Source organism: Perca flavescens, chromosome 5 (genome assembly GCF_004354835.1).
Source record: "Perca flavescens isolate YP-PL-M2 chromosome 5, PFLA_1.0, whole genome shotgun sequence".
NCBI classification, from domain to species: Eukaryota; Metazoa; Chordata; class Actinopteri; order Perciformes; family Percidae; genus Perca; species Perca flavescens.
The window spans coordinates 22,277,966-22,304,143 of NC_041335.1; the positions used below are offsets into that span (position 1 = coordinate 22,277,966).

At 39.0% G+C, this 26,178-nt stretch overlaps 1 protein-coding gene across 3 annotated transcripts in view; it reads left to right on the plus strand.

The window, feature by feature from the left end:
* The window catches only part of ipo11 (importin 11), a 146,384-nt gene that overhangs the window by 57,508 nt on the left and 62,698 nt on the right, over positions 1-26,178 (plus strand). For all 3 annotated transcript variants that reach the window (XM_028577849.1, XM_028577851.1, XM_028577850.1), the window contains 6 exons: positions 6,418-6,544; positions 15,605-15,638; positions 15,846-15,886; positions 16,048-16,164; positions 18,739-18,852; positions 22,792-22,907. In XM_028577849.1, the coding sequence (XP_028433650.1) occupies positions 6,418-6,544; positions 15,605-15,638; positions 15,846-15,886; positions 16,048-16,164; positions 18,739-18,852; positions 22,792-22,907 (549 nt within the window). The remainder of the gene's footprint in view (positions 1-6,417; positions 6,545-15,604; positions 15,639-15,845; positions 15,887-16,047; positions 16,165-18,738; positions 18,853-22,791; positions 22,908-26,178) is intronic.

The following is a 26,178-nucleotide window of genomic DNA, read 5'->3' on the forward strand; positions in this document are numbered from 1 at the left end:
CAGCAACAGTCTAAATATTAATAACCTTATCTTTCAGGAAAACTATTGTATGTAACTTACACCTGTGGCTGAGCCGTTTATCAGTGTTTTAAGCCCCCTCCGTCTCTTTCCAGGCAGCGCTGCCTGGAAGGCACTAGGATTAGGCAATGGTTGGGGTTAGGTGCCTTGAAGTCAACGGTCGCAGTGTTGCCTGGAAGGAGACGTTGGGGTTTAAAATGCCATTGAGCGGTTGAGCCTCAGGTTGCCAATAAGCTCCCTTGAAGAAAAAAAGGTTGTCATATTTGCAGACTTACGGCACACAAACATTTAGGTTTTGACTCTGTCAATCATTTCCTCCTTTCTGTGCCTCAACCGAAAGAGTGGTCATACCTGTGATGAGTCATCATATCTGAGAGCAGAGAGATGACAGGAAGTCATTTTTGAGCACACATACTAACACTCCTACTTGAACACAGCCACACGCACACACCCTTAATATCACTCATATTGACATCCCAGAATAGCCAGAAGGAGCTTGTGAGATACAGTTACAAAGTGTGTTTCATCATTCTACTCTGACTCTGCCAACATAGAAGAGCTATGAAGCATTTTGACATCACCTTTTGTGGCTTGGCCTTTTGTGTGGAGTTTTGTTAGAAAAGTCAGTCCCTCTCCTGCATGACCAATAGATGCTATAATTTTCCTGTAGTGGTAGTATTTGCCACTGTGGAAGGATTTTTGTTAGCTTTATACTCTAATCTAAATGTATTCTTCATACGGGATGTCCTAGGGCTGTGCAATTAATTTAATTTCAATTTTGATTTTGGTTCCCAACGATCACCAAAATAGTATAAGCGAGAAAAAACAATTATTTTGCCATGTTCTGTTTTGCAAGAACACTCTTATTTTGTCTTGTGTTCTGAATGGCACGCGCACATCGGCCCCTCCCGAAATCAGTCAGGGAGGCAAGTCGTGTGCATATCATCCGTTGAAATTTAAAAACTCAGCGCGAGTAAAGATGGCAGCAGCGTTTGGTGAGCAAAAAAAGGCAAAACCAACTCAGTTGTCTGGGAACAGCTAACGTTAGCTAACCCTGCGGTCCCTCTGCCTTTGCCCCCCCGCTGTAGTACACTGTCTATAGACGTTGTATTCCCCCGTCACTGTATTCACTTACTGTTTAAAACTTTTTCCAGCTTAGTGGGGGTGCATAGGCATACTGCTCAAAAACAACATGAAAAAACATAGTAATGTTCCGTCAGCATTTAGTTTTGTTGTTAAACTGTATGTAAATGAGCAGGGACGTTAAATCACCTCTTTCACGTAACGTTACTTTAAGGTACCGTCTGTGTGCTGGTTAGCTAGCAAATAAGCCCACTGACGGCGACATATTGTTGATATTTTGGCACAATGTTTCGTAATGAGCGTAGTAGTGGTCATAGTGAGTGAACATGTGATGTGAGATGCACATTGTGTTATATCTGTGGAACTGTTCATTAGCTGTGTAACGTTGTGTGTGATATCTGTAAAGCTGAACCAACTCACAGTAGTAAAACAGATTTAGTTCTGATTCAAAGACACTTTCTGTGAGATAAAGGACATTAACAGATTATACCCTGGACACTATCCATTATATCCAAATGTTAATGAGTAATCGTGTTAAATAATTGTGATTTCAATATTGACCAAAATAATCGTGATTATTTTTTCCATAATCGAGCAGCCCTAGGATGTACAGTATCTCACAAAAATGAGTACACCCCTCACATTTTAGTAAATATTTCATTATATCTTTTAATGGGACAACACTGAAGAAATTACACTTTGCTACAATGTAAAGTATTAAGTGTACAGCTTGTATAACAGTGTAAATGTTTTGTCCCCTCAAAATAACTCAACACACATTAAAATAGACCCGCATCATCACATACCCTTCACCATACCTAGAGATTGGCATGGTTTTATGTCTGTTAGCCTAATAGCTGGTTTGATTTGCATTGAGACATGATTTTATGGAAAGTACCCCATGCCAATCTCTAGGTATGGTGAAGGGTATGTAATGATGCAGGGCTATTTTAATTCCAAAGGCCAAGGGAACTTTTTCAGGATGCATGAGGATCCATGAAATAACTGGCCTTTAAAAATAAAAATCTGCCTGCCTCTATGGGAATTTAACATAGGGGTGTACTCACTTTTGTTGCCAGCGATTTAGACATTAATGGCTGTATGTTGAGTTATTTTGAGGGGACTGCACATTTACACTGTTATACAAGCTATTTGATGTGCGGATCAGGAATGAAGTAATTGAATCAGTGAACGAAGTCAAGTACCTCTTCATTATTTTGGATAAGAATAAAAAATTTGACAGACAGGTTACGTACATCTGCAAGCAGGTCAAACCAAACCTTAACGTTTTTGTTTTATTAGAAGGGATTTGTCATGCAAAATACATGCATGCAATGATACGTATTTTCATATTTATCATATTGCATCACATCATGGTCACAAACCTCTCTAACCACATTAAAGCCTATTGTTTCAATATACAAACAGGTAATAAAAGTTATGGACCAGAAACCTATGAGATGGCATCACTGCAACGTTTTAAAGCATAATCTTCTTAACTTCGACCGTTTCATTGATTTTTAATTATCTCAAACTGGTTTTTAAATGTCTGAATAATCATGTCACCCGTTTTAAAAAAAAAAAAAAAAAAAAAAAAAAAGAAATTGTTGTTCATATGGATTTCCCATTTGTTTGCCAGAAGGATGAGCAGGGTCGCTGACAGCTGTGCAAAGTTATGGAGGAGGAAACCGGTTTAGCGTGAATGAGTCATGTCTAACCTTTGACTGATGAACAAATGAACCTGCCTTTGTGTTTCACTTTGCCAACTCAACCACCCAGCTGTACCCTCCCCAGCTAAAGAAGATATTTTGTATTTTTTAGTAACAGACATGCACACACGCATGACGAGTTGGAAAAAAAACAACTAATATTTTAATAATTTCAACAGATTCATTGAATGATTAATAATCAGCAAATGTATTATGATGTCAGAAATAATGCTGATGCTTAAAGCATAAAAACTCAAACATAATTGCCAATGGTTGTTTACTGCACTATGTATAAAATATAACTATAATATATATAATTATAATAATAATAATAATTTCACCGACTTGTTATCTGAGCGTCAGTATTTTGTTGCCAAGCTGTTTGGAACCTGGATTTAGAGAGCTTTGGAAATGTAGCCAGGGCCATTGTCCACTGGCACTGCCTCACCTGCTATATCATGTTGGAACCATCCCATATGTGTCTATCTCCGTAAAAGCTTGTAGAAAATCCCAACTGGCTTCCTTTGTTTTCCTTTTAAAGTAATTGGATGGTGGTTTATTCTCCTTGCAGGCTCCACTGCTTCTAGTATTTTAATGCAGGAGTGTCTAAGTGCCATATTGTGCTTAAGAGGATGAGAAGTCTAAATAGCATGTAACGTAATGTTGTCAGTGACGGTAATCTACAGGCTATCACATTTTTGAAAAGTTTTACTTTTCAAAAATACTTTTGGCAAAGACTTCTTTGAAATGTATTTGGAAATCAGTTATACCGATTATCTAAACAAAACACATATACAAGCTTTTGTGCCTAATTATATACGCAAACTTTATTTTTTTACACACGCACAGTCTAATGCACACAGTGTTGTTTTCCATCTCCAACTCCTAAGTCATGCTGCTGTTAGTATCTTCTGGCTGGTTGCCCAGACTGGTCTCTGGCTCCCTTTGGATATTTCACAAGAAGCCAACAAGAGTGTCACCTCCCTCGCCCCCTCTCTATTATCCTCCCTTCTCTCTGTGCCTTCATCCCTCCATCTGCTTATTTCTGTCAAGCCGGTCCTCGGGATACAAACAAGGGCAGATGCACAGGGACACTTCTTGCCTGCCCGATACAACTGTTGAAAAACCATCAGTTTCCAACATGTAGTGCCTCACATTTGGGACATGCAGCGCTGGTCATTTTAATTCATATCACACACTACTCAACCTGAGTGGATTTTTGATCATTCTAGTTTTTGAACTAGGTTATTTCCCTTATTTAGTTTTTCTGTAACTGCTAACCATGTTCCTCAGGCTCTGCTGGCATGCATTCATTCAACACTAAAACCGCTGGGCTTTTTAGGGGTACTATAACCGCCAAACCAGAGGTTGTGTCTATATGTGTTTTTAACGGGTATTGACTGTCCTGCTATAAATATTTTTTGTTTTGTAATGAGCACACTGCACCAATTCCTAGCAACTTTGTTCCATGGCAATACACTATTGAATTGAATCTGGATTGAATCTAACAACTTGAACCCACACAAAACAGGCTATACTATTAGCAGTGTAAAATGTGCCATTTTGCTATCTACCTTTTTTAGAAAAAAAAATATTTCACGCTGCCACCCGATGCAATAATAGTCATTTTTGCTGTCATTCAGTTCACTACACACGTTATGCAGGTTTCTGTCAGCAACTCCTGCCAAAAAAATCTTTTTTATGAAAAAACACCATATGTTTTAATCATAATAATAATAAATTTTTATTTATATAGCGCTTTACATGGTACTCAAAGACACTTTACATTAAAACTAGCACATTAGCACATTTAAAAACATGTGGCATTAAAACCAACACATAAAACAAGCATATTAAAACAATAAAACCAGTAACTAACGGTACGTAATAAGGCTATTGTATGTGGAAGGCTAATCTGAAGAGATATGTTGAGTGTTTTGAATTTGTCTAGGTCAGTACAGTCACGGATGTGTATGGGTAGGGAGTTCTATTTGATGCGATTTTGAATTGTAAGCAGCTTATAACCCTGCAGCGTAAAACCTATAAGGCATTAAAAACAAATGCTGAAACATTAGCTGTGTTCGAAACATTCCCTCATTCACTCACTCACTTTTCCTTTTATAGTGTTTATTAAATAGTGAACTATACAGTGCAGGCGTGACCAGCATCATGAAAGCAAACCGAAACAAAAATACTTCTAATACGTACCTGAAACAAACCGAGCACCCAGGAGGAAAGTAAAAGATTGTATACAGTATATGTTGCATGTTACATTTCCACTGTTTAGAAACGAAAGCCGCTCAATTTTTCCTTTTCAGTTTTCGCGGTTGCTTCTGCTTCTTCTTCTCCTCCGGGAAAACACGACTCATTGCATTGTGGTATACGGGGGTAAAATGTAGGGTACATCGTATGTACACTCAAGTTAGCAGTGCATTGTGGGTATTTTATAGTGGACTATATAATGAATGAAATTAACTGCTGAGAATTCGAACACCACTACAAAATGGCGAACGCACTATATAGTGCACTATTTCCATGATAGGGAACCGTTTCGAACATAGCTAAAGTAATCAATTTCAGCATTTTTATTTTGGCAAGTAAACTAAAATGGTTAATATAATCACCGTGCAAATGATTACTTTCACATTTTGTCTTACGAAATAATAAGTCAACCAGCATTTATATTTGTCTCTCCATATCTGTGTGCAGTGCAACAACCTGCCATCTAATTGCACACATCCACACCAACCTATTTTAATACAATTTAGAAGCATTTATAATCCGACACAAAATGTGATTAGTATCGCTGTCATTTCTAACATTTCACACTTAAGTGTGATAATAAGTGCATGAGTGAATATTAGTTTCTATGTCCCATGTTCATTTTCTCAATGCGCTGTTCGGGTGTCACGCAAAGGCATAAATCTGGCTGTGGAGAAGAATATTGACTTTAATCAACACTTCTCGTGGTGACTGAAGGAATGTGCACAATATGTATTTAGGAAAAGTCAGGGTGGGAGGGGAACATAGCAGACAGTGACAGAATAATTTACATTTTTTAATCACAACGTTAAATGGCGTGGGCTATGGCGGTTCTAGTGTTAAACAAATACACAAACACTCATTCTTAACACACTTTCTAGTTATTTTTCTCACTTCTCAGTTTTATGTGTAAATCCCGCCGCAGTCTCCATTATCCTGTGTAAAAGTGCATCTATCTTAACCTCTCTGAGGACTCTTAATTTAACCCATACTTTGGTTGTTTGGTTCAGTGTGCCACCAGACATAGTCTTGATGTTGGATATGTGAAATAAAAGGACCGTGATATGACTCTCTCCCTCAGAGCACACATTATACTGCAGTCTCCAACAACTTAAAAAACTCATCAAAGCAATTTCAGGATGAGCCATAAGCAATGGCAGATTTCATCATTTGAAGTTGTTTTTTTTAATGGATCCATAAGTACTGTGGCTGCATTGTGGAGATACGATTAGAGAGTTCATTTCTCTAAGTTATGATATGGATGAAGAGTGCAGAGAAGAAGTTTGTTGAAGTATTTCTCTGAAACCACAAATAACTCCTCTCCCCTCCCTTCTTTCCTCTCCAGATACAAGTTGATTCGCCGACGAGTCATCTGGCTAATAGGACAGTGGATCTCTGTCAAGTTCAAATCTGACCTTCGACCTTTACTCTACGAGGTCATCCTGAGCCTCATGCAGGATCCCGACTTGGTGGTAAGGCAGCTAAAGACACCAAGTTGTTTTTGTAAACTGCTTATTGTGACTGGAGTGGCAGCTTCCCCAGAAAACATTCAATTTGAAATGACTGAAATGGGCCCTTAGTGAAAGTGCACAGTCAGCGACACAAACACATTTCTCAGTTAAACAGCACAGAGCCACAGCTTTTATGCTGCCAATTTTCTACAAACAAAGCAGAACCTAGTTGGTCAGTGATTGCGGGAAGGTGTGGTCATCTAATTTCTCAACATACTATTTTCTTCTGTATTCCCTTTTTACAGAGGGAATTTCTGTGAATAGTATTGTTTGAAAAGCTAAAGCTTTCATTTACTCATTAACATTTTTATTCAGTCATGGCCTTGATAAACTGCAGTGTGATCCTATTTATGGATAAGTGGATATTATAATGCCATAGTCATACTCAATTCAAATTACATTTCGCCATCCTTGGGTTTCTTGCCTCATGAGCCATGCACTTGATTAATGTGTTTTCTTTTAACAGAATTTATATGAAAATGTGGAAATATCCAAGCATCATTTACAATTTAATATAATCTCACCAATAGATCGAACAGTTATAAGTAGCTGGGTTCAATCTCTCTGTGTCTAACTGCCTCTCTTACTTCATAAACGTTTATTTGCATTCCTCTTAGTTGCAATACATATAGAATGTGATGATAATGTAATTAAGATTATATTGTAATTAAGATAATAAGACATGCAGGGCAGAGCCCACGCAAACACCAAGCCCTGATAATATCAATGTGATGGATGGAAGCAAAAACTCAGTAACATTTGCAGCGCTCTAATGTTAATTGTATGTCCCCAGTTAGGACGTGTATGATGCATCATTCGTTTTGGGTACTTTGTTTACATTAAGGGTACAGAAGCACACATGGTGACACTAATGATGTTAAATAGTATAGTTAGGTCTATAGCACCTCATTTTGTTTTCACAGCCATTTAGACTGCAATGGGGCCTGATGCCACCTGTTGCTATGGATACCAATTAGCTGAGGCAGGTCATATCTCTCATTTAATTACTTGGGCTTTATAATAAAATCATAAGCATGCAGCTGTAGTGGTATTATACTTGTTTATGTAACATTATATAAATTTAGCAATTACCTCCCTATGCATTGAGCATTTAGTGGCTCATTTTGAAGTCCTTAAACTTAAATGTCACATAGGCCCCCAGGGTATTATTTTATTTTGTATTCATAATAATGCTTATATTCATCATTAGGTTTTCATTTCACTAGTGAAGCCACATGGATATGGAGATAATTCAAAGAAATCAATGTTTTCATTGGTTTTACATATGTCCTACCTACCCAACCAACCAAATGTATAGTTTAAATATGTAACATTAGATTCAAGACTCACAGTTTTGTATGATCTAGTTCCATACATTGGAATTTATTTCAAGTTTTACAAGAGGAATAATGGCTTGCTGTTAGATCACTGACCAGCTCAACCATCATGTTGTGGTTCTTGATCAATATTGTCCGGGCCAATTAGAACCTCTTGAGCAGAATGAATTATTCATCTTCACTTTTTAAAATGGCTAATGGAGAAAACGTCTCTCTATCATTTAGTCCAGTTGGTTGTCAATATATTGCTTTTCTGCGGTCCTTGTTCAGATGGAAAGATATACGGTTATATTTATCTCTGACATTTCAGTTTCTGTATTTTATTAAAAGGAATAATTGGCGAGAGAAACTTGTAAAAACTGTAGATTAAGTAAAGTTGTAGTTTTATCAAAACTGTCATTTAACACGTGGGCTAAATGGTTTTCCTGAATGACCTCAGTGAATGTGTAAAAGTTGTGGTGCTTTTTGATTTCTTAAAAATTGCCTTTCTCAAACAAGAACGGTCTTAATTAATAAGCACGTGCTTATTTGGTGGAAGAGAGAACACTAAACAACACTTTCTGTGCCTGCTTAGTGTTTTTAATTATTTTTACATTCTGCTGTATTATCTGCTTTTGTAACCACCCCAGCCCCATGCCTTGCACAAAGATCAGTCTGCTACATACATTTATCCTAAACATCAATGGTATTAAACAGAATCTCCCTAATCTAAAACATGTTATTGTTTGACTGGAAAGACTACTTACCAGTCGTTCTCAATCGACTCACCTGGATAAATAAAGGTTAAAAAAAAAATTCCGGCACACCATCGTCTACTGGCAGTTGGAAAGGAGTCTATCGCCTATTTTTAGCAGGTTTTCCTGCTAGCATATACACACTAATTTGAGTGGAAAAAGGGAATGACATTCATGAGCTGAATCGTTGATCACATGCCAGTTGCTTGCAGCCTTCTACTGTATTGTGCCAGTTTTTCTATCCTCATTTCCTCCCAATACATTCTCCTCTCGCTAACAGCTGCATTCTTTTCTGATTTTGACTCAGATTAGATCACAGAGTAAAAGCTAAAACTAAATTTGGTGGCAAATCTAACTTTTTCTGTTTTTAGGCCATTTGTATTCCCAGTGGTAGGTAATAAGTTGTGACGTTTTAGTCAACAGTTTGTCCCATTTCTGCTCACTTTACCTCGACTGCAGGAAGGCATTGAAGCATTCTGAATATGGATTTTATGCCTCAGAGGCGAGCTCATAAAAACATGATGGGATTGGATTTTAGTTACTAAATGCACTATCCTGACTGACAGCGGTTTTGAACCGCAAACTATTGGTTGGAGTTGGAGTGAATCTTAATCAACTTTTCTTAAGATCAGAATTTGTCTCAGATTCCCAAATTACATCAGGAGGCTTTTTTCACCATGCCAAACATAAATATTTGTTGTCACTGTAACTCTTCCAATCAGTGTGAAATGAATAATTTTTTGGTTAAATTATCTGAGAAATCTAGAACACTAAGCATTAATCATTTCTTTCTCTTTGAAAAGCTACATTTTGGTGCTCTAATTCGAGTGATTTTAGTGATAAACTGTAGCTACAATTTGTGCAAATTATTGTTGTTTATCTGCTCTATTTCTAGTTTCTAGATAATACTTGTTTATTGCTTTCTCTTTTGTCTTTGCGGTTGGTGTCTATTAGGCCACAATTAACCTTTACCCACTCCTGGACTGTTTTAGCCGATGCCATCTGTATTAAATCCAGGTAGTCTCACATTGCCAGACCTATCTCCACCAAGTAAGATCTGGCTACACCAGACATACATTCCAGGACAGGAGAAAAAATGCTCTGGGTTGTTTGCATTTCTTTAAACCACTCACAATTGTCTTGTGCGGTCTTGGTGGTCTTAGCGGTCGCTAAGCTCCGGACGCAGCGACAATGGCTTTGCATTTGCACCGCAAAAGAAAACCCCCACATACAATATAACACAAGTTTAACAGTTTAATACAGTAACGTGGGCTATTTAAATTAGCTGGATACATGGTTAAACGTGTGTTACTTTGTCCACAGCAATCCCCACCAGTCGGTCCCAAAACGTCCCAAATAGCAAATGCCGCAGACATATTCCTGGGAAATCTTTACAATCATTCTCCGAATGAACCAAGCAGGCCTGCCTCATTGCATGATCCATATATATTTTTCAAACTTCGCCATTTTCAGTGTGTAGCTTGCTAGCTCGAAGGTTGTTGTTTACCGAAGTGAAGGGCAACACACCGAGAGCGGAAGTGGAGGCAGGCAATTATCCTGGAAAAGTATTTTTGTTGATCCAGGCTAACATCCAGGTAATAACTGTCATTTGTTTACACCAGTGGAGCACTGGTTGAATTATGGTTGCATTTTGGTTAGTTAACATGCATGCAGTTTTTGCTGGAAATAGCACAGTAAATTACAAACTGATGTATGCAGCTTTCATTTTTTGGGGACCTAGTGTTGCTTTTTAATGAGTTGTTGCCAAGTTGAAGCTGTTCTTTGGCCTGTTTAGATTCAGTGAGGTGGTTCAGGTAAACTTTTAATCCCTTTTAAATTCAGTTTATAACTGCTGTTTTTTAGTATCCCTCAAAGACATTTTGAGACTGAACTAGAAAATGCATTTCCTGCAGAAAATGCGTGTGAATGCTGAATAGCTAAATTGCTAAAGCTAAACTGGATTAATAGCTTCAATCCGTAAGAAGTTGATGTTGTGAGAATAGTTGGAAAAGTGAGAATGGTTTGAATAAGTATGAATTGCATTGACAAGTTGAATAACACCACTAATGTAAAAACTATGCTAAAGCTAAACTGGATTGCTGGTTAAAATGTGTAAGAAGAAGGTGAAGTTGTAAGATGTGGAAAAGTGATAATTGTTCTAATAATATGATATTTTTAAAAGTTGAATAATAGCCATAGTGTATGAAAGTTGTAGGTGTTACAACAGTGGCACAACAGTGGCAAGCAAGCGTCATTCATTCGGCACACATCGCGGCACCACAGTGGTAAACTTCCGCAGACTGCAGTTCAGTGCTGCTACTGCGTAGCTCAAATCTCTATTTTAAAATGAGTTGTGAAGACAACAGCAAAGCCCATCTTTACATTAAATGAAATCAAACAAAGCGAAATGTTCTCCCCTCGTCTTAAAATGGTCAAAAATTGATACTAGAGTAACCTACTTCCTTGTCGAGCTGCTGCAATAAATATGCAGAGGAGGAGGAATCAGAATGTAGTCACTGCGGAACCATCATCAAATAGCTTTATTTCTCTCTCGCTCTCTACTGTACGATGGAAATTTCAAGTAGCTACAAAACAGTTCTGCTGGTTTACAGCTGGATGGGAGTATGTGATGTTAGCTGTTCACTGAATATGACGTGTAAAGCCCCGCCCATTTCTAGAACCTGTAAAACCATTTGTAACATATTTGCAACGCAAGTTTTTGAAACCTCTATCTCATCAAGTTGATCAATAATTTCCTTAAACACCTGTTGTATATAATCTGATACATGTATTCTGCCCTCTAGTGGAGTATCAATCCACTACAAGCATTGGAAGGTATTTTTTTTTACCTTTTCAAAATGGCTGCTGTCATTAAATCCTCCACACACTTTTGGCAGGGAACAAGTTGCTAATTTTCATATAGTTATGGTAAGAATAACATTTATGTTATTACTATTTTTTTAAATAAATATCTTCTTTATTGAAACAATGCATAATTACGTAAAAATTAATTATTTATATTATAGTTAAATCGTGTTAAAAATGTGTGTATCAAATTTGATACTGCAGGGATTTAAGGTTCTTTATCCCTGAACTTTCAAGTCCAATTTTTGTAATGTAATCTACATAATGCCTACCACTATACAAACACACACTATTTTGATGATTTAATTAATGTAATTAATGACTAAAATGCCATCTTAAAATACATTTTGGGTATTTTCAAAATAACAATAACATAATCGCTATGCTATATCGACCAATTTGTGTATTTTTAGATGTGAAAAAGACTAGAGGAAGAAGAAGTATATTAAAATTGTCATTAGCATGATAGTACATGGCAAATCAAGTGACATGGAGCAGTTAGGGGAAGATGATGAGGAGGAGGAGGAATGGACTCCTAAGGTTATGCATGATAATGGAAGTTCAGATAGCAGTGATGAGGAAGACTATCCAGATGAAAGTGTAGCCCATACAAGCATGGAAGTTGAGGTCCCAAAAACAACAATTTTTTTTTACCTAAAATGAACATTGTTGTGAGCAAAACGTTGCCCAAAACGCCCAATGTATCAAACATGATACAAAAAATATATCATAAACAAAATCATATGGCAAAAATTTTTTTTTTGAATTTTGTAATAAGGTTTAATAAACATATAAATTCCAAAAAATTAGAATTTTCTGGTTATTTTATCATGTGTCAGGCTTTACAGGGTAATTGTTATGCAGTTCTCCCAGATTGACCCAAGTGATCTCTGAGTTGTCATACCTGGGGCCTGTTTCACAAAACCAAGATAAGGGTTTCAACTATTTGTTCAACAACATTCGTGCTTTGCATCAGACATCGTTTGTGCCACGCTGTGTGATACGCTCTGATACATACACGTGTGTGTGTGTGTGTGTGTGTGTGTGTGTGTGTGTTAGGGCTGTGCAATTAATTGAATTTCGATTTCGGCTCCCAAAGATCACCAAAATAGTATAATCGAGAAAACGATTATTTTGCCATGTTCTGTTTTGCAAGAACACTTTTTCTTGTGTTCTGAATGGCACACGCACATCGGCCCCTCCTGAAATCAGTCAGGGAGGCAAGTCGTGTGCATATCATCCGTTGGAATTTAAAAACTCAGCACGAGTAAAGATGGCAGCAGCATTTGGTGAGCAAAAAAAGGCAAAACCAACTCCGTTGTCTGGGAACAGCTAACGTTAGCTAACCCTGCGGTCCCTCTGCCTTTGCGCCCGTTTTTCCTCTTCTACATTAACATATTGTCCTGTTTCAATAGTCAAAGGCAAAACACCAGATCTCACTTGAGCGCATAAGGATCTTTGCTTTTTTGACAAATTATATACAACATAATTCTCAGTGGTAGTGGTCATAGTGAGTGAACATGTGATGTGAGATGCACATTGTGTTATGTCTGTGGAACTGTTCATTAGCTGTGTAACGTTATGTGTGATATCTGTAAAGCTGAACCAACTCACAGTAGTAAAACAGATTTAATTCTGATTCAAAGACTCTTTCTGTGAGATAAAGGACACTAACAGATTATACCCTGGACACTATCCATTATATCCAAATGTTAATGAGTAAGCTCTGTGCTCTAGCGATGACATCATCCACTGTAAATGACGCAATACACACCCATTATCAATGCAGAAAAATCCTGAAATGAACACTAAACTTCAACAGTGATTTCACAAAAAACTGTAAAACATCAAACTGTTGAGATATAGCCACTGTTGAGGTGACCTTGCCAAACACAGAGCATTTTATATGTTTAATATAAAAGAGTTACACAGATTTAAAGGTCCCACGACATGGTACTCTTTGGATGCTTTTATATAGACCTTAGTGGTCCCTTAATACTGTATCTGAAGTCTCTTTCCCGAAATTCAGCCTTGGTGAAGAAGAAGAATTACAGCTCAAATTCTCTGGGCGGGCAAAGCAGAGAAAGGGGAGGTAATCTTGCTCCTTATGACCTCATAAGGAGCAAGATTCCCAGATTCCCAGATCGGCCCATCTGAGCTTTCATTTTCTCAGAGGCAGAGCAGGATACCCAGGGCTCAGTTTACACCTTTCACCATTTCTAGCCACTGGGAGACCATAGGCAGGCTGGGGGAATGCATATTAATGTTAAACTCATAAAGTGAAATTTTCATGACATGGGACCTTTAAACATTTCATATGGAAATTCTTTTTAATGAATCAATTTCATGCCGTATTCCATGGAAACGTCAATGTCTTATAATTGTCACTACAAGGGAAATCAGTGCTGTTGCAAGTGTTTAATATTGATGACGTACGCTCCTTTGAGAAATCCATGTTAAATTATGGTGATTGCGTGTTTTAGATGGATAGTATCACAGCAGCCTTAGAGTCTGCTTGCTTTTCAGTGCTTCTTAAACACATACTATTCATAATTAGTCCAAATAAGTATAAATGTCATCATGAATTTTAAAGCTGAGTTCAGTAACTTTGCTTTTATCATCCTGTGCAGCAGTGACAGGTTGTGCACTAAAAATGTGGAAGTTGTTTTTGTGGGAGGTTCTTTGAAAGATTGCTGCTTATTTAAATCGGCCACTTCAAAATTGTGAAAATTCACCAGCTAGTGAAGTGTGATACTACTAAACGTATGCTTTGGTTTGAAGCGTAAATATAAGCATGGTGCAAAATAAGTATCTTCCAGAAACTGACATACCTTTGAAGTTAATTGTTTGGCATTAAAAGTCTGAAAAGCTGAGAGTCAGAAAAGAGAAACTCCCAACCACTGCAATTGAGACGTCCTGAAAATGTATGATGTCTTCAAAATTAATTAGGGTTTACCATATTGAATGGATGTGAAAAATGTGCACATAGAGAAAACAAGAATTGATATGATTTATTTTTCCAGCCAGTATTATTTAAAGCAGAATAGGCAACTCTTTGGGGTAGAATATTAACCAAACGGATCTGGTGTCCTTGCCAGGTACTTTGTTCATCACATAGAGGAATACAGACCACTATTTTTTGCTCAAACCTGCTATTTTTAACATATGATTGCTGTAATCTTGACAATAAAAACTCTTAATCTACAGTGAGTTATTCAAATGAACATGTAACTAAATACCTAAAAAAAAAAAAAAAAAAAAAAAAAGTTCTCAAACTCTTTTATTGAGTCTTGTGGCAAGCAAAAAAACTAAGAAAAAACCCTTAAACACCCCTTGGAAAGACGAGGGTATAGGTCCTAAGAAATAATGTACGTAGCTGTGTTAGGAAATTAAGAAAAAATAAAGTAATTACATTACAAAGCTTGCAAAGACCTTTCATAATTTGGATAGTATTGATAACATTTGTCTGTGTAAAAAAAAAAAACACACACACATCCACACACAGATGACTTTTCTACTTTCAATGTGCTGTAAAATTGTTGAGAGCAAGTACCGGCTGTAATGGAGCTCTCTTCTCAGTCCCACACCTTTCTCTTTACTCGTTAACCTTCTTTAATCTTCTCTCCTCCATCTGATCAATTTCTCTCTGGTGGACATTTCCACCTCCATCTCTCTGACACGGCTAGATTACACTGCTAGAATCTTTAAGGGTGGATGGGGCCCCTTCCTTTTTATAACAATAGACAGCCTGCATTTAGCTAACTTGCTGCAGGTGCACACTTCTAGAATGTTCAGCTATTAAAAGCTTTTGCTATAGTGATAACTCGTTGTTGTTGGCTTTCTGAGGCTGCCATTAAAGGAATATGTAATTATAGTTTTTATATTTGGTTGATATGGTGCATGTGCAGCTGTGGCAGTCTTCTTCTGTTCATGTTTGTCTTTGCTCTCTATTTTTCCTCACTTTAGTTCATTACAAACACTGTATGTCTTCTCTTTTTGCAGCTTTGATTAGCTAAGATGCACTGATAGAGGCCTGATTCATAAAATGCTTTTCAAAACTGTATTTTTATATTTTTTTCTCATAGGTGCGGATTGAGACAGCTACAACCCTAAAGCTCAATATCCTTCCCGTACTTCGTAATTTGAAAAAGTAATTTGATCATGCTATTCTTATATTTGCTATTTACGCCTCACTGCATCTGATGGCATAGCATTTTCATCAGTCCTTAGCTATGCCAAAGCAAATAAAGAATGCTGATGTGTGCTGATGAACTGCTTTGCATACCTATGCTAAGAAGTTTGATTTCATCCTTAACTCATGACCACCTGTTGATGACTTTGAGTTCCGGACAGAGCAATTCCTCCCGGTGAGTACATCTATCAAGAATGTGGAAATAACTGTGTATATATTATATTAATTCGGCAATGAGTAGAATCAACATTTCACTATAATCAATGAATAAATTAACATTTTCACCTCTCCGTTTACCCCTTTTTCTAACTCTTAAATTCTCTTTTCTTCGTTTAGTACCTCGAGTCTATCTTTGGGCTGCTCTTCCAGTTGTTGCAGCAGGTGACAGAGTGCGACACTAAAATGCAGGTGCTCCATGTCATTTCCTGTGTCATCGAGAGAGTGAACATCCAGGTGAGTTCTGAGATATTAAATAAAGAAATGTTTGGAACATATTACTCTTCCTACTATTTGTTTACGATCATCAGGTGCAGTATGTAAATTGAAGTTGAGTCAAACTCTAAAATATTTATGAAGGAGCCCTTGTTTTGGACATCTTGGGTGATATACTGCAGCTGTTTTGTGAAGAATAACACTGAAAAAGTTGGAGTCATCGATTTGTACTCTGCAGGGGAAGCTGTAAAAAAACATTGCAACACAGATACAAAACATCTGTCACCATGTACTAGCCCCAGACCACCAAGGTAAAACAACCGTCAAACAATCGATTTTTCACATCCAGCGACACTGGAACCGACAAAGTCCAATTCTTGACTCTTTGTAAATCACAAGGCCGAAGACAGCCCTTGTTCTGATGTCTGCTCTCATTTACCCTGATGATACAGTCGCCCTTCTGCCACTGCAGTCCTTTTGTGGCCGTATGGATTTTTTCTTCTTTTTCTGAGCATCCAATAAATCGTTCTAATCCACTTAACTGTCAACCTTTAAAAAAATTGACCCTCCTCTTGACCCCCCATGCTCTTTTCAGATCCGTTTTAGGCACATTCCCTTAAGCAATCCCTTGACTTAAATCTATTACAGAAATGGCTTTCATCATCCTTGGGAACTGTCAGTCTGGTTAAGTCTTCCTCAGTCACTGACCCTGGCTAAACTTCTAGAGTCAGTAGATGTCCCATTAATATTCTAACTCTTCTCACAAGGGATTTCAAACCCACAAAGAGTGGCAGCAGCTGAGCAAACTAGGCAATGAAACCATGAGTGCAGCCTGTGTTTAAATGAACATGACAGATATGGTGAGATGTAGCTCTTTTTCCTGCTGTCAGTGTCACACGTCATCCTAGGCTAGTTTGTGGATCTGTTTTCTCACCTTTTATCTTTGTCCTCAAGGCTCTATGTCGTATTTCTTTTTTACTGTTCCCTCGGTCTCTAGCCAACTCCTTATAAAGCTGTAATGGAGCAAAAAATCACAGTGTGGTGTCTGCTGCCCGGCCACTTGGACGACAGAGAGCATAAATCAACAAAAACAAAATGGCAGAAGTCCGTAATTCAGTGCTGCACCCCAATACCTTAGAGTTGGCTGGCTGCACAGCAAATGTACCTTAATTACACAGTGTGCCATCACATTTTCCAATTTCACACAGGAATCAGAGTGATGCCATCCTATGGTGTCTGACCGCCCAGATGGCCGTTGTATGGGGTGTTGTTCGGCCCGACTCAAAACAGTCATCAGATATGGCAATATGGAAGTTATAGTGGCGTTCCAATAGATTCAATAGATTTTTATTAATAAATAACAATTTCACAATAAAATAGGCCCTCCTGGGCTGGCTGGCTGCCTGCACATACTGAGGCGGTTGCTTTTGGACGTAGGTAAACCCTAGGTAAAGCCTATACTAGCAGCTAGCATAGGCTATTTCTGTTGCCTAACACTTAAGATTAAGTTCGGATTCACCAAAGGCACACAATAACACAAACAAGCTAACCGATCGAGACAGCAGTAGACCAGCAACTAACCGATCAAGGCAGCGGTTGAACAGCAACTCCCTTTTTCTGCGATGTACTGGTTTCTGTTAATGGAGTCCGTGGTTTTGAAGAGCGCATAGATAGCGGCTTGAGTTCCCCGTCGGAAAGGGTTAGGGTCAGACATGGAGTGATCCTTGTTGCGCAAACAAATTAAAGGTAAAAGTTTTGAGGGGGAGTGTTACATTAACAGCACAGTTGCTCACTTATTTTTACTGAATGTTAAAGGTCCCATGGCATGAAAATTTCATTTTATGAGGTTTTTTAACATTAGTATGCGTTCCCCCAGCCTGTCTATGGTCCCCCAGTAGCCAGAACTGGCGAGAGGTGTAAACCAAGCCCTGGGTATCCTGCTCTGCCTTTGAGAAAATGAAAGCTCAGATGGGCCAATCTGGAATCTTACGGTTACCTCTCCTTTCTCTGCTTTGCCCGCCCAGAGAATTTGGCCCACCCATGAGAGAGAGATATCATGGCTTTCAAACGAGCAAAGTGGCAGTTGGTCAAGGCCACACCCCCACCCTCCACCTTGCCCCCCCTCTCTCCTCCTCAATAGTTAGAGACACAGAAATGGCACATACTAAGGACAGCTCATTGTGGGACTGGCTCTAGTGGCTGTAATTCTGCACCAAGGCTGAATTTCAGGAAAGAGACTTCAGATACAGTATTAGGGGACCACTAAGGTCTATATAAAAGCATCCAAAGAGCGCCATGTCATGGGACCTTTAACACAATTTCAGGCCAAATAAGCTTGCTCTGCTGGGAAGCTTAAGTGGTTATTAAGTGTGTTTAGGTATTTGATGGATATACTACTTTGCTTGGACTGGAACAATTCAGAGAACACCATTGTCCTGTCACTGCTCACAAATAAGACTTGTATCATCTGCATCATCAACAACAGACTCTTACATAAGTTTGATAGTAGTACAATAGTTTAGTTGTTGTGGAAGATACAGGTTGAAGCTCACAGTATGTGTTTTGCATCTTATTTTTCATTTTCTTGTGCTTCAGATTCGGCCATACGTAGGCTGTCTGGTGCAGTACCTGCCCCTGCTCTGGAAGCAATCTGAAGAACACAACATGCTGCGATGTGCCATCCTCACTACACTCATTCACCTGGTACAGGTATGGTGCATCCCCAACTTCCAATGTTTGTCATGTTGAAGAAGGCCCACACATGCTCAGTGTTCATGCATGGAAGCATCCTTGTCAGCCAAGCAGAATTCGGCAAGTGTATTATTGTTATGCACCACCAGCAGACAGTGGTGTGTGTGTGTGTGTGTGTGTGTGTGTGTGTGTGTGTGTGTGTGTGTGTGTGTGTGTGTGTGTGTGTGTGTGTGTGTGTGTGTGTGTGTGTGTGTGTGTGTGTGTGTGTGTGTGTGTGTGTGTGTGTGTGTGTTACATTTGCCACCTGACTTAAATACAATAATAAAACAAAATCAAACATCATTGTGTTACTATAAACTCCAATAAATATCAACTACTTAAATATAAATGCCATTCAGCTAATGGCTGTAAAACACCAAACACGTTGATTAGAAGAACAATAAAAACAAAAAAAAGGTATTTATAATCATCTGTGAATGGGGTACAATTTAAGGCATTACTAGACTACACAACAGAGCTGTTGAGCAGCTTAAGCCTAGATGTTTGTGCCAGTCTTTTCATATGGCTGCTGTCAGATAGAAATGTACTGCCTGAATCAGCTGCCTTACCAAACTCAACACTCACATGATTTTGATTCATTGCACAAATTTGGCTGCTCATCATGATTTTGCATCAAGCCTGGACTAATCTCTCCCGGGATCACAAGAAAATAGTCCATTACCAAAACTATTGGAATAAGCAAAACCTTAACAAAAATATATGGACATCGAATACAACTTGACAGGGAGGTTTAACTTAATTAATGGTTCGGTGAGTTAAATAGCTCCTTTAATGTATAGTTTATTGTTTATTTATTTATAGGTTCTGCAGCATGACAAGTGGTACTGTTCAGTGGATTTGGCAATATGTGTGGTTTTACTTGTCTGGCCACATGTTGTTGAGGCGGAGTTCAGAAATGTCTGTTAGGGAGACTTGGGTCAGGTGCATTTCCCCAAATGGCTGGGTTACTGTGACACCAAGTTTTATTTAATTTTTTTGACCTTGCCCTCACCTGCCAGAAATGATGACTCCACTAACTTGGAGAGAGGCTCCGTATGTCTTTCCTACTTTGTTATTCTCAGATTCAACTGCTCACACAATAAGCAAACAAATGGTTTAAACCTCAGATTACCCATCAAGTGCAATGTAAAGATTCTGTTGTTTGTAGGGTAACTAGTATATTTTATTTGCAATAATTTGCCTCAATATTAATCCGGTTTATCACTAACTGAAGTTAGGAAGAAAATAGCCTGAGAAAGAAGCTACATTCCCCACAGCATTGAACCTGCCTGTCTCAGCCTGCAGAAAGATTTGGACCCCTATGTGCCTGAAGCTGCATTACTTCACAGATGAAACGCTCAGTGATAGACACACACTGTGGGAGCCACTGAAGGCCTACAGCTGAAGGGACTTGGATTAGCAAATTGTGTAACCACATTCTATTGTAGATTTTAATATATACAATATAATCCTGACAAAATAAAAAAATAATTGGGGTTGAAGTTCTAGACTTACTTCTTGGTTCAGACTAGTTCCAAGAAAACTATTTCAAATTAAGAGTTGCTGTTCTACACAAAACAACTTGGTCTATTGTAAGCTATGAAGCTTTAGATAATGAGTTAAAACTTTGTAGAGTATACTGTATGTAGCCAAATGGATATAGTCTTTGTGCCAGTAATAATACAGATATTACAGATACAATTAATATAGAATAATAGAACATTATAGTTAGTTAAATTCAACAACAGGGCTGGAGCTCACCTACACAAATTAGAGATGGAGTAGCAGTATAGGCAAAGCAGAAAGATGTGTACTGTTCATCATTGTTTACTTTACCCATAGATAAATATTAGCAGGGAAGCAGAATTCAAATCGCAAATGGTCACTGTACATCCAGCACACAAAGTACTGGATGACTGGAGATTATTCCAAAAAGAGAGACTTCTAATAATCATTTAAGGCTGAGTATATATCAAGGTGTGCTGGAGGGGAATACATACATTTTATTCTGGCTTTCAACCTCAATGTAGGAAACCAATGTAGTAAAATATACCATTGTGTTCGATATAATGGATTTTTTAAATTGATTTTGGTTTTTAAGTCTTCAACTGTGTTTCCAGCTGCACTGTCCTTGACTGTCCTCCATGAGTTAAAAGCCATGTGGTACTGTTGAAGTCAATATGACACAATGCCCAGCTGCTCATTCCTCTTCCTCATCTTATACTAATAGGCACATACTTATGTCCAATGCATGTTCGTGTGTAACAGATGGGTGTGGCCATTACACTTTAAAGAGCAATTCTTTCCAAAGGAAAATTTCATCATTTCCAACTCACCCCTTGCCACCTGAAATGTGTATGTCTGTAAAATGTGTACGACAACTAAATGGACATTGAGTCAGATTGTGCAGTTTTACCTGAGCCTTTTCTGAACCAGTTAGTAAATTGGCACATTCTGTTTTAAAAGAGCCATAAAATGACTCTTTCACCGTAAGGCACTTAAATTGCAGCCAAACATAAGTACACTTATTTACTTAATACACAATATAATATACACTTGTTTACATGAAGGTATCTACATAACAGTGACATGAACGTCATGAACGTGTCATAAACATTATAAACAAGTCATAAAAGTTTATGACCTAACACTTCTTTTAGTAAGTGTCATTTGGTTTTTATCATGACAAGTTAGGGTTAGAGTTGGGGTTCATGTGTCATGATTGTGTCATGTGTTTATGACAGTGTCATGTCACTCTTATGTAGATACCTTCAAGTAAAGTGTTACCACAAAAGGCCACTATTTGACACCTCCTTGTTATTGAAAGTGGGAACAGTTGCACATGGCCTGCAGCGTGCTTACTCTGCTACATGCATCTTATATTTATTATATTATAAATTATATATTAATATATAAGAAGTTATGCTCTTGCACCGTGGGCCCACAACAGAGCATCTAAGCGGAGAGTGAGCTAATGAGGAGTAGAGATGTTCCGATACCGACAGGCTCCGATACTGCCTAAAACGCTGGTATCGGTATCGGGAAGTACTGGAGTTTATGCACCAATCCGATACCACGTAATAAAGCCCTAAAGAAAATCTACATTAAAGTAGTTTATTTATGTTCTTTTTCCGTTATAACTGACTGTCAAACTGGAGAATAAAAGAAAGTTTTGGGGCATTCATTGTTTGTGTTTGTTTATGTTTCACAAAGAGTTTAACCTGAGCCAGACCGACAGCAAAGATAGAAATCATATCACATCCATACAGGGATAGTAGTATACAGCTGTTAAAACATAATGAAATATATGACACTCTGGTATCGGATCGGTACTCTGTATCGGCTGATACGCAAGTTCAGGTATCGGAATCGGTATCTGGAAGCAAAAAAGTGGTATCGGGCCATCTCTAGTGAGGAGCACGAGCAGGAGGGTTTTGAAATGAGCAGAGAGGATTGAGCAGAGAGGAGCGTTGCCTTATCTCTCGCTCCAATATTGCTTCGGTAACGCTCACACTATGAGTTTGAAGCATGCCCCAGCCCGTCTCTGTGTTACTGCAGCACAGTGGATGAACGCCGCCCGCCCCTCCTCCCTTTTAGCTGGTGGAGCTTCGGGCATGAAGGGAGGGTGGGCGCTTTTCATCCGATAAATTCAAAACAGTTTTTTTTTTGGAGCGAGCGGTGATTGATTTGAGTGGAGTTCAGCGCAGAGCGATATTGAGTGGAGTGGCTTTAAAGCAGGGGAGCGGAGGGAACGAACAGCTCCATGAGAAGCGGAAATTCTCCCCGCTCCACTCTGCTCAGATTTTCGGCAAGAAACCCATTAAGCCATAGCACATAAAGTATCGTTCTCAAAGCCCCTGAATTCTGTCAGGTTTTCCTAATTTGGCATTGACTTTCTGTATCTGTGTGTTCTCACAGGGCCTGGGGGCAGAGTCTAAGAATCTGTACCCTTTCCTTCTTCCTGTCATCCAGCTGAGCACCGATGTTTCCCAGCCGCCACATGTGTATTTGCTGGAGGATGGACTAGAGCTTTGGTATGGACACACATGCTCCACATGCATATACACTACACATTTACACGTTATATAAAGAAAATCCCCAATGCAGACGTTTATAAAAATAAATGAGGTGCCCTTGAGCAAGGCCCTTAACCCCAACCGCTCCAGTGGAGCTGCTCAGTGGCCAGCAGATCAGACTGTGGCAGCTTCCAGGTATGAATGTGTACCTGTTTGAATGTGACAGCTCGTCGTTGCAAATGAGAATTTGTTCTCAATTGACTCACCGGGATAAATAAAAAGGTTAAGTAGTGGTAAATGGGCTCACAGTGACATCATGTTATAATTCACATTTTTACAGACAACCACTCTAGGTGGGTGATGAAGCTGTTGAGAATTCATGGTGCCTCACAATCTTGCATTTATGTAATTGTTTTGGCCACTGCTAATTCCGATCTTAAGAATCTGCTGCAAAACAATATGCTCACTTTTGCAATTGCGTTACAACCGCAAAAAAGTTTGCTTTAGTAGAAGATGATTTCCCTGTCTGTGGAGAGCTGCAATGTCCAGCGTGCTGCCTGTGCTTGTAGTACAAAGCCACAGTCTTATGTCTCTTTTGTGTCTTTTATACTGCCTGGTAAACAGTCATGCCCTGTTTGTTTGTTTTGTTTACAAAATCAATGTCATTTTCTTTTGCTTTTATCAGCTGATTTTCCTGCCACTCTGTGGGTCTCTCAGTATCATTCTATGTTTGTTTTTTTCTACTAGTCCAGTGCCTGTTCAAAACAGGCCAATTGCTTGGCCTCCTGTATTGCTGCTTGCAGCTTTCTCCAGAACCATTGTACCCCGAAATAACTTACAGAAGGCCCTCAAAGTAGAGCACCGCAAGGCAGCTTATTAGCCATTAAAGGCTTCACCACAGAATATGGCCAATCCCAAAGTCCAACCCCGAACGAAAAACACAGCATTCACAGTCGAGGATTTTATTCCAGTCCTCCTGTCTTCTATACATTTTCTAGCTGTGCTGAAGACACGCTCGCAGTCGCGGCTGCTGCATCTGGTGGGGACACTAAACACCGTGCGAGCCAGTCTCGACAGTCGCGGTAGCATGGTCTTGTGTTGTTTCCACCAGCGCTGCACCTCTCATAGTTTCTTTTAATTTATTGGATGTCTAAAACAAAAAGGAGAAGCCTGATACAGGCCCAATATTCGTGTGAGCTAAGACCTGAAGCCCGTCCCAAAGGTGGTAAATAAGTCTGGCCCTGTCGGACTGGGGCTGAAATGCAGGGCTCTTCCTCAAAGCACTTAATATGCAACCTAACTGTATACTACTGACTTACTGTGTACTTCTACTTCGGAGGAAAACATTGTACTACTACCTTTACCTGACAGAGAACATTACATTCAAGCCATTGCCAAATAAGTTGCTACAAAGCTAATTAAGACTATCCACTCCACACAACTCTCTCTGTATTTCTCAGTATGGCTATGTTCAGAAAATTTTGTCATCTGGTGACTTTGCCGCCCAGATTTAGACAACACTTTGTTTAAAAGCTTTAAGCAATTATTTAAAATTTTTGAAACTTTCAAGATAATACACAGTAAAAGATAGTCAGATAGTGTTGTGGGCGGGACATTAAGTCAAACTCAGTGGTGAGCGAAACCGAAGCCGGGGGACTGACGCAGATCTGTAGCCGAGCCAAAGTAGCGCACTTTTTAATTATATTGGCACTATAACGCACCGATACAGATAATCTGCAAACTGCCAAAAAACGGGCCGGTAATCGGCCTGGGCCGATTATAGGTCTATCACTACTATTTTTTATTTTAAGGGCGCTTTCACACCTATAGTTCGGTGAACTCGGTGCGATTTGATGGTGAAGTTGCAACATTGTTGCATTTTACTTTTGGTTCGGTTTGCGTTCAAACTGCACATGGTCAATCGCACCAAACATTGTAAACAAATGTCACACAGTTGAAATGGTTAAAACAGACCAAACTGCTCAGGTGTGAAAACAACCTAAGTAAACATTTGAGTGCAGGACTTGTACTGTGCGGTCCTGAGCAGTTTTAACATATGGCATAGATGGGCAATTGTCTGGGGTGTCGTCCATAACCATTACCGGCAATTTCCACTGGATGTGGAACGTCTCCGGAACGTCGACGGAGTCATTAGGTTTCCATTAAAGTCAGTGTGTGTATTTCCACTGACTGCGGAACGCCTGCGTCCCTACTCCGTCCCAGTTCCGTCAGTCCGCACCCCTCCGCAGCAGATGCGCAGAGCTTCTATTTTTGACGGACGACGAAGAGCTCCGCAGCAATTCAGCACACGGCAGATAGTGCGGGACAGGATGTCGAGCACAGAAGCGAAATAAATATCCGGTTAATTTTCAAAATAAAATACACCGTGCTCACGGCGGATCATATTTCCCTGCACTACACCTTGAAAACACAGCACAGAGTCGTTTCCCCTCTACTCCTCTGGATGGAAACAAACTGTTGTTGGTTTTGTGGTTCTATTCTACGTGAATTCGCGAGAACTTGTGGGTCCTCGTGACTACAGCTGTCAGTCACGGCCGCAGCCGTTCCGCAACAAATCCGGACCCGGTGGGTATTGACGGACGGCGGAGCACGCAGCAGACACGCCGCGGAGCCGGTCCGCAGCCGTTACGCTTCCAGTGGAAATCCCCGGTTACACCTTTGTGGTGCTGACTGAGAGCCATGAAACCCTTCTCTTCTATTTTAGAAACAAATGTGTAGGGCTGCAGCTATCTATTATTTTAGTAATCGAGTATTCTGCTGATTATTCCATCGATTAATCGGATAAGAAATACTTTTGTTTTATTGAAGAGCAATAATATACAATAGTTTAATTTTTGGAAAAAGCAACATTTGTATTGCCTACATTGCTTACAATATCATCTCTCAAAAAACTAAACATTAAGTGCATTTAAGTGCCATATTACATTGTTTTTAAAGAAAACATTTTCTGAAATGCAATCACAACTTCAAACTCAGGCATACATTAAACATACATAAACATTACCTTAAGTTGTGCAACTTACCTTTCGGAACTACAAGTTTCAACCTGAGACCGATCTGTATATAGGCCTATATGTAAATATTAGTTATACTCAAACTATTTTCATTGATATTTGATTACAAAGTCACACAGCTCTGTTACACTTATGCTAGTAGATCGTTGATCAGCTGTTTCTCCGTGAAGAGAGAGAGTGAGAGAAAATGGTGCGCAACAATCAGCTGTTTTTCGGAAGGGATAGTCAACAAGTCGGCTCTAGAGATCAAATTG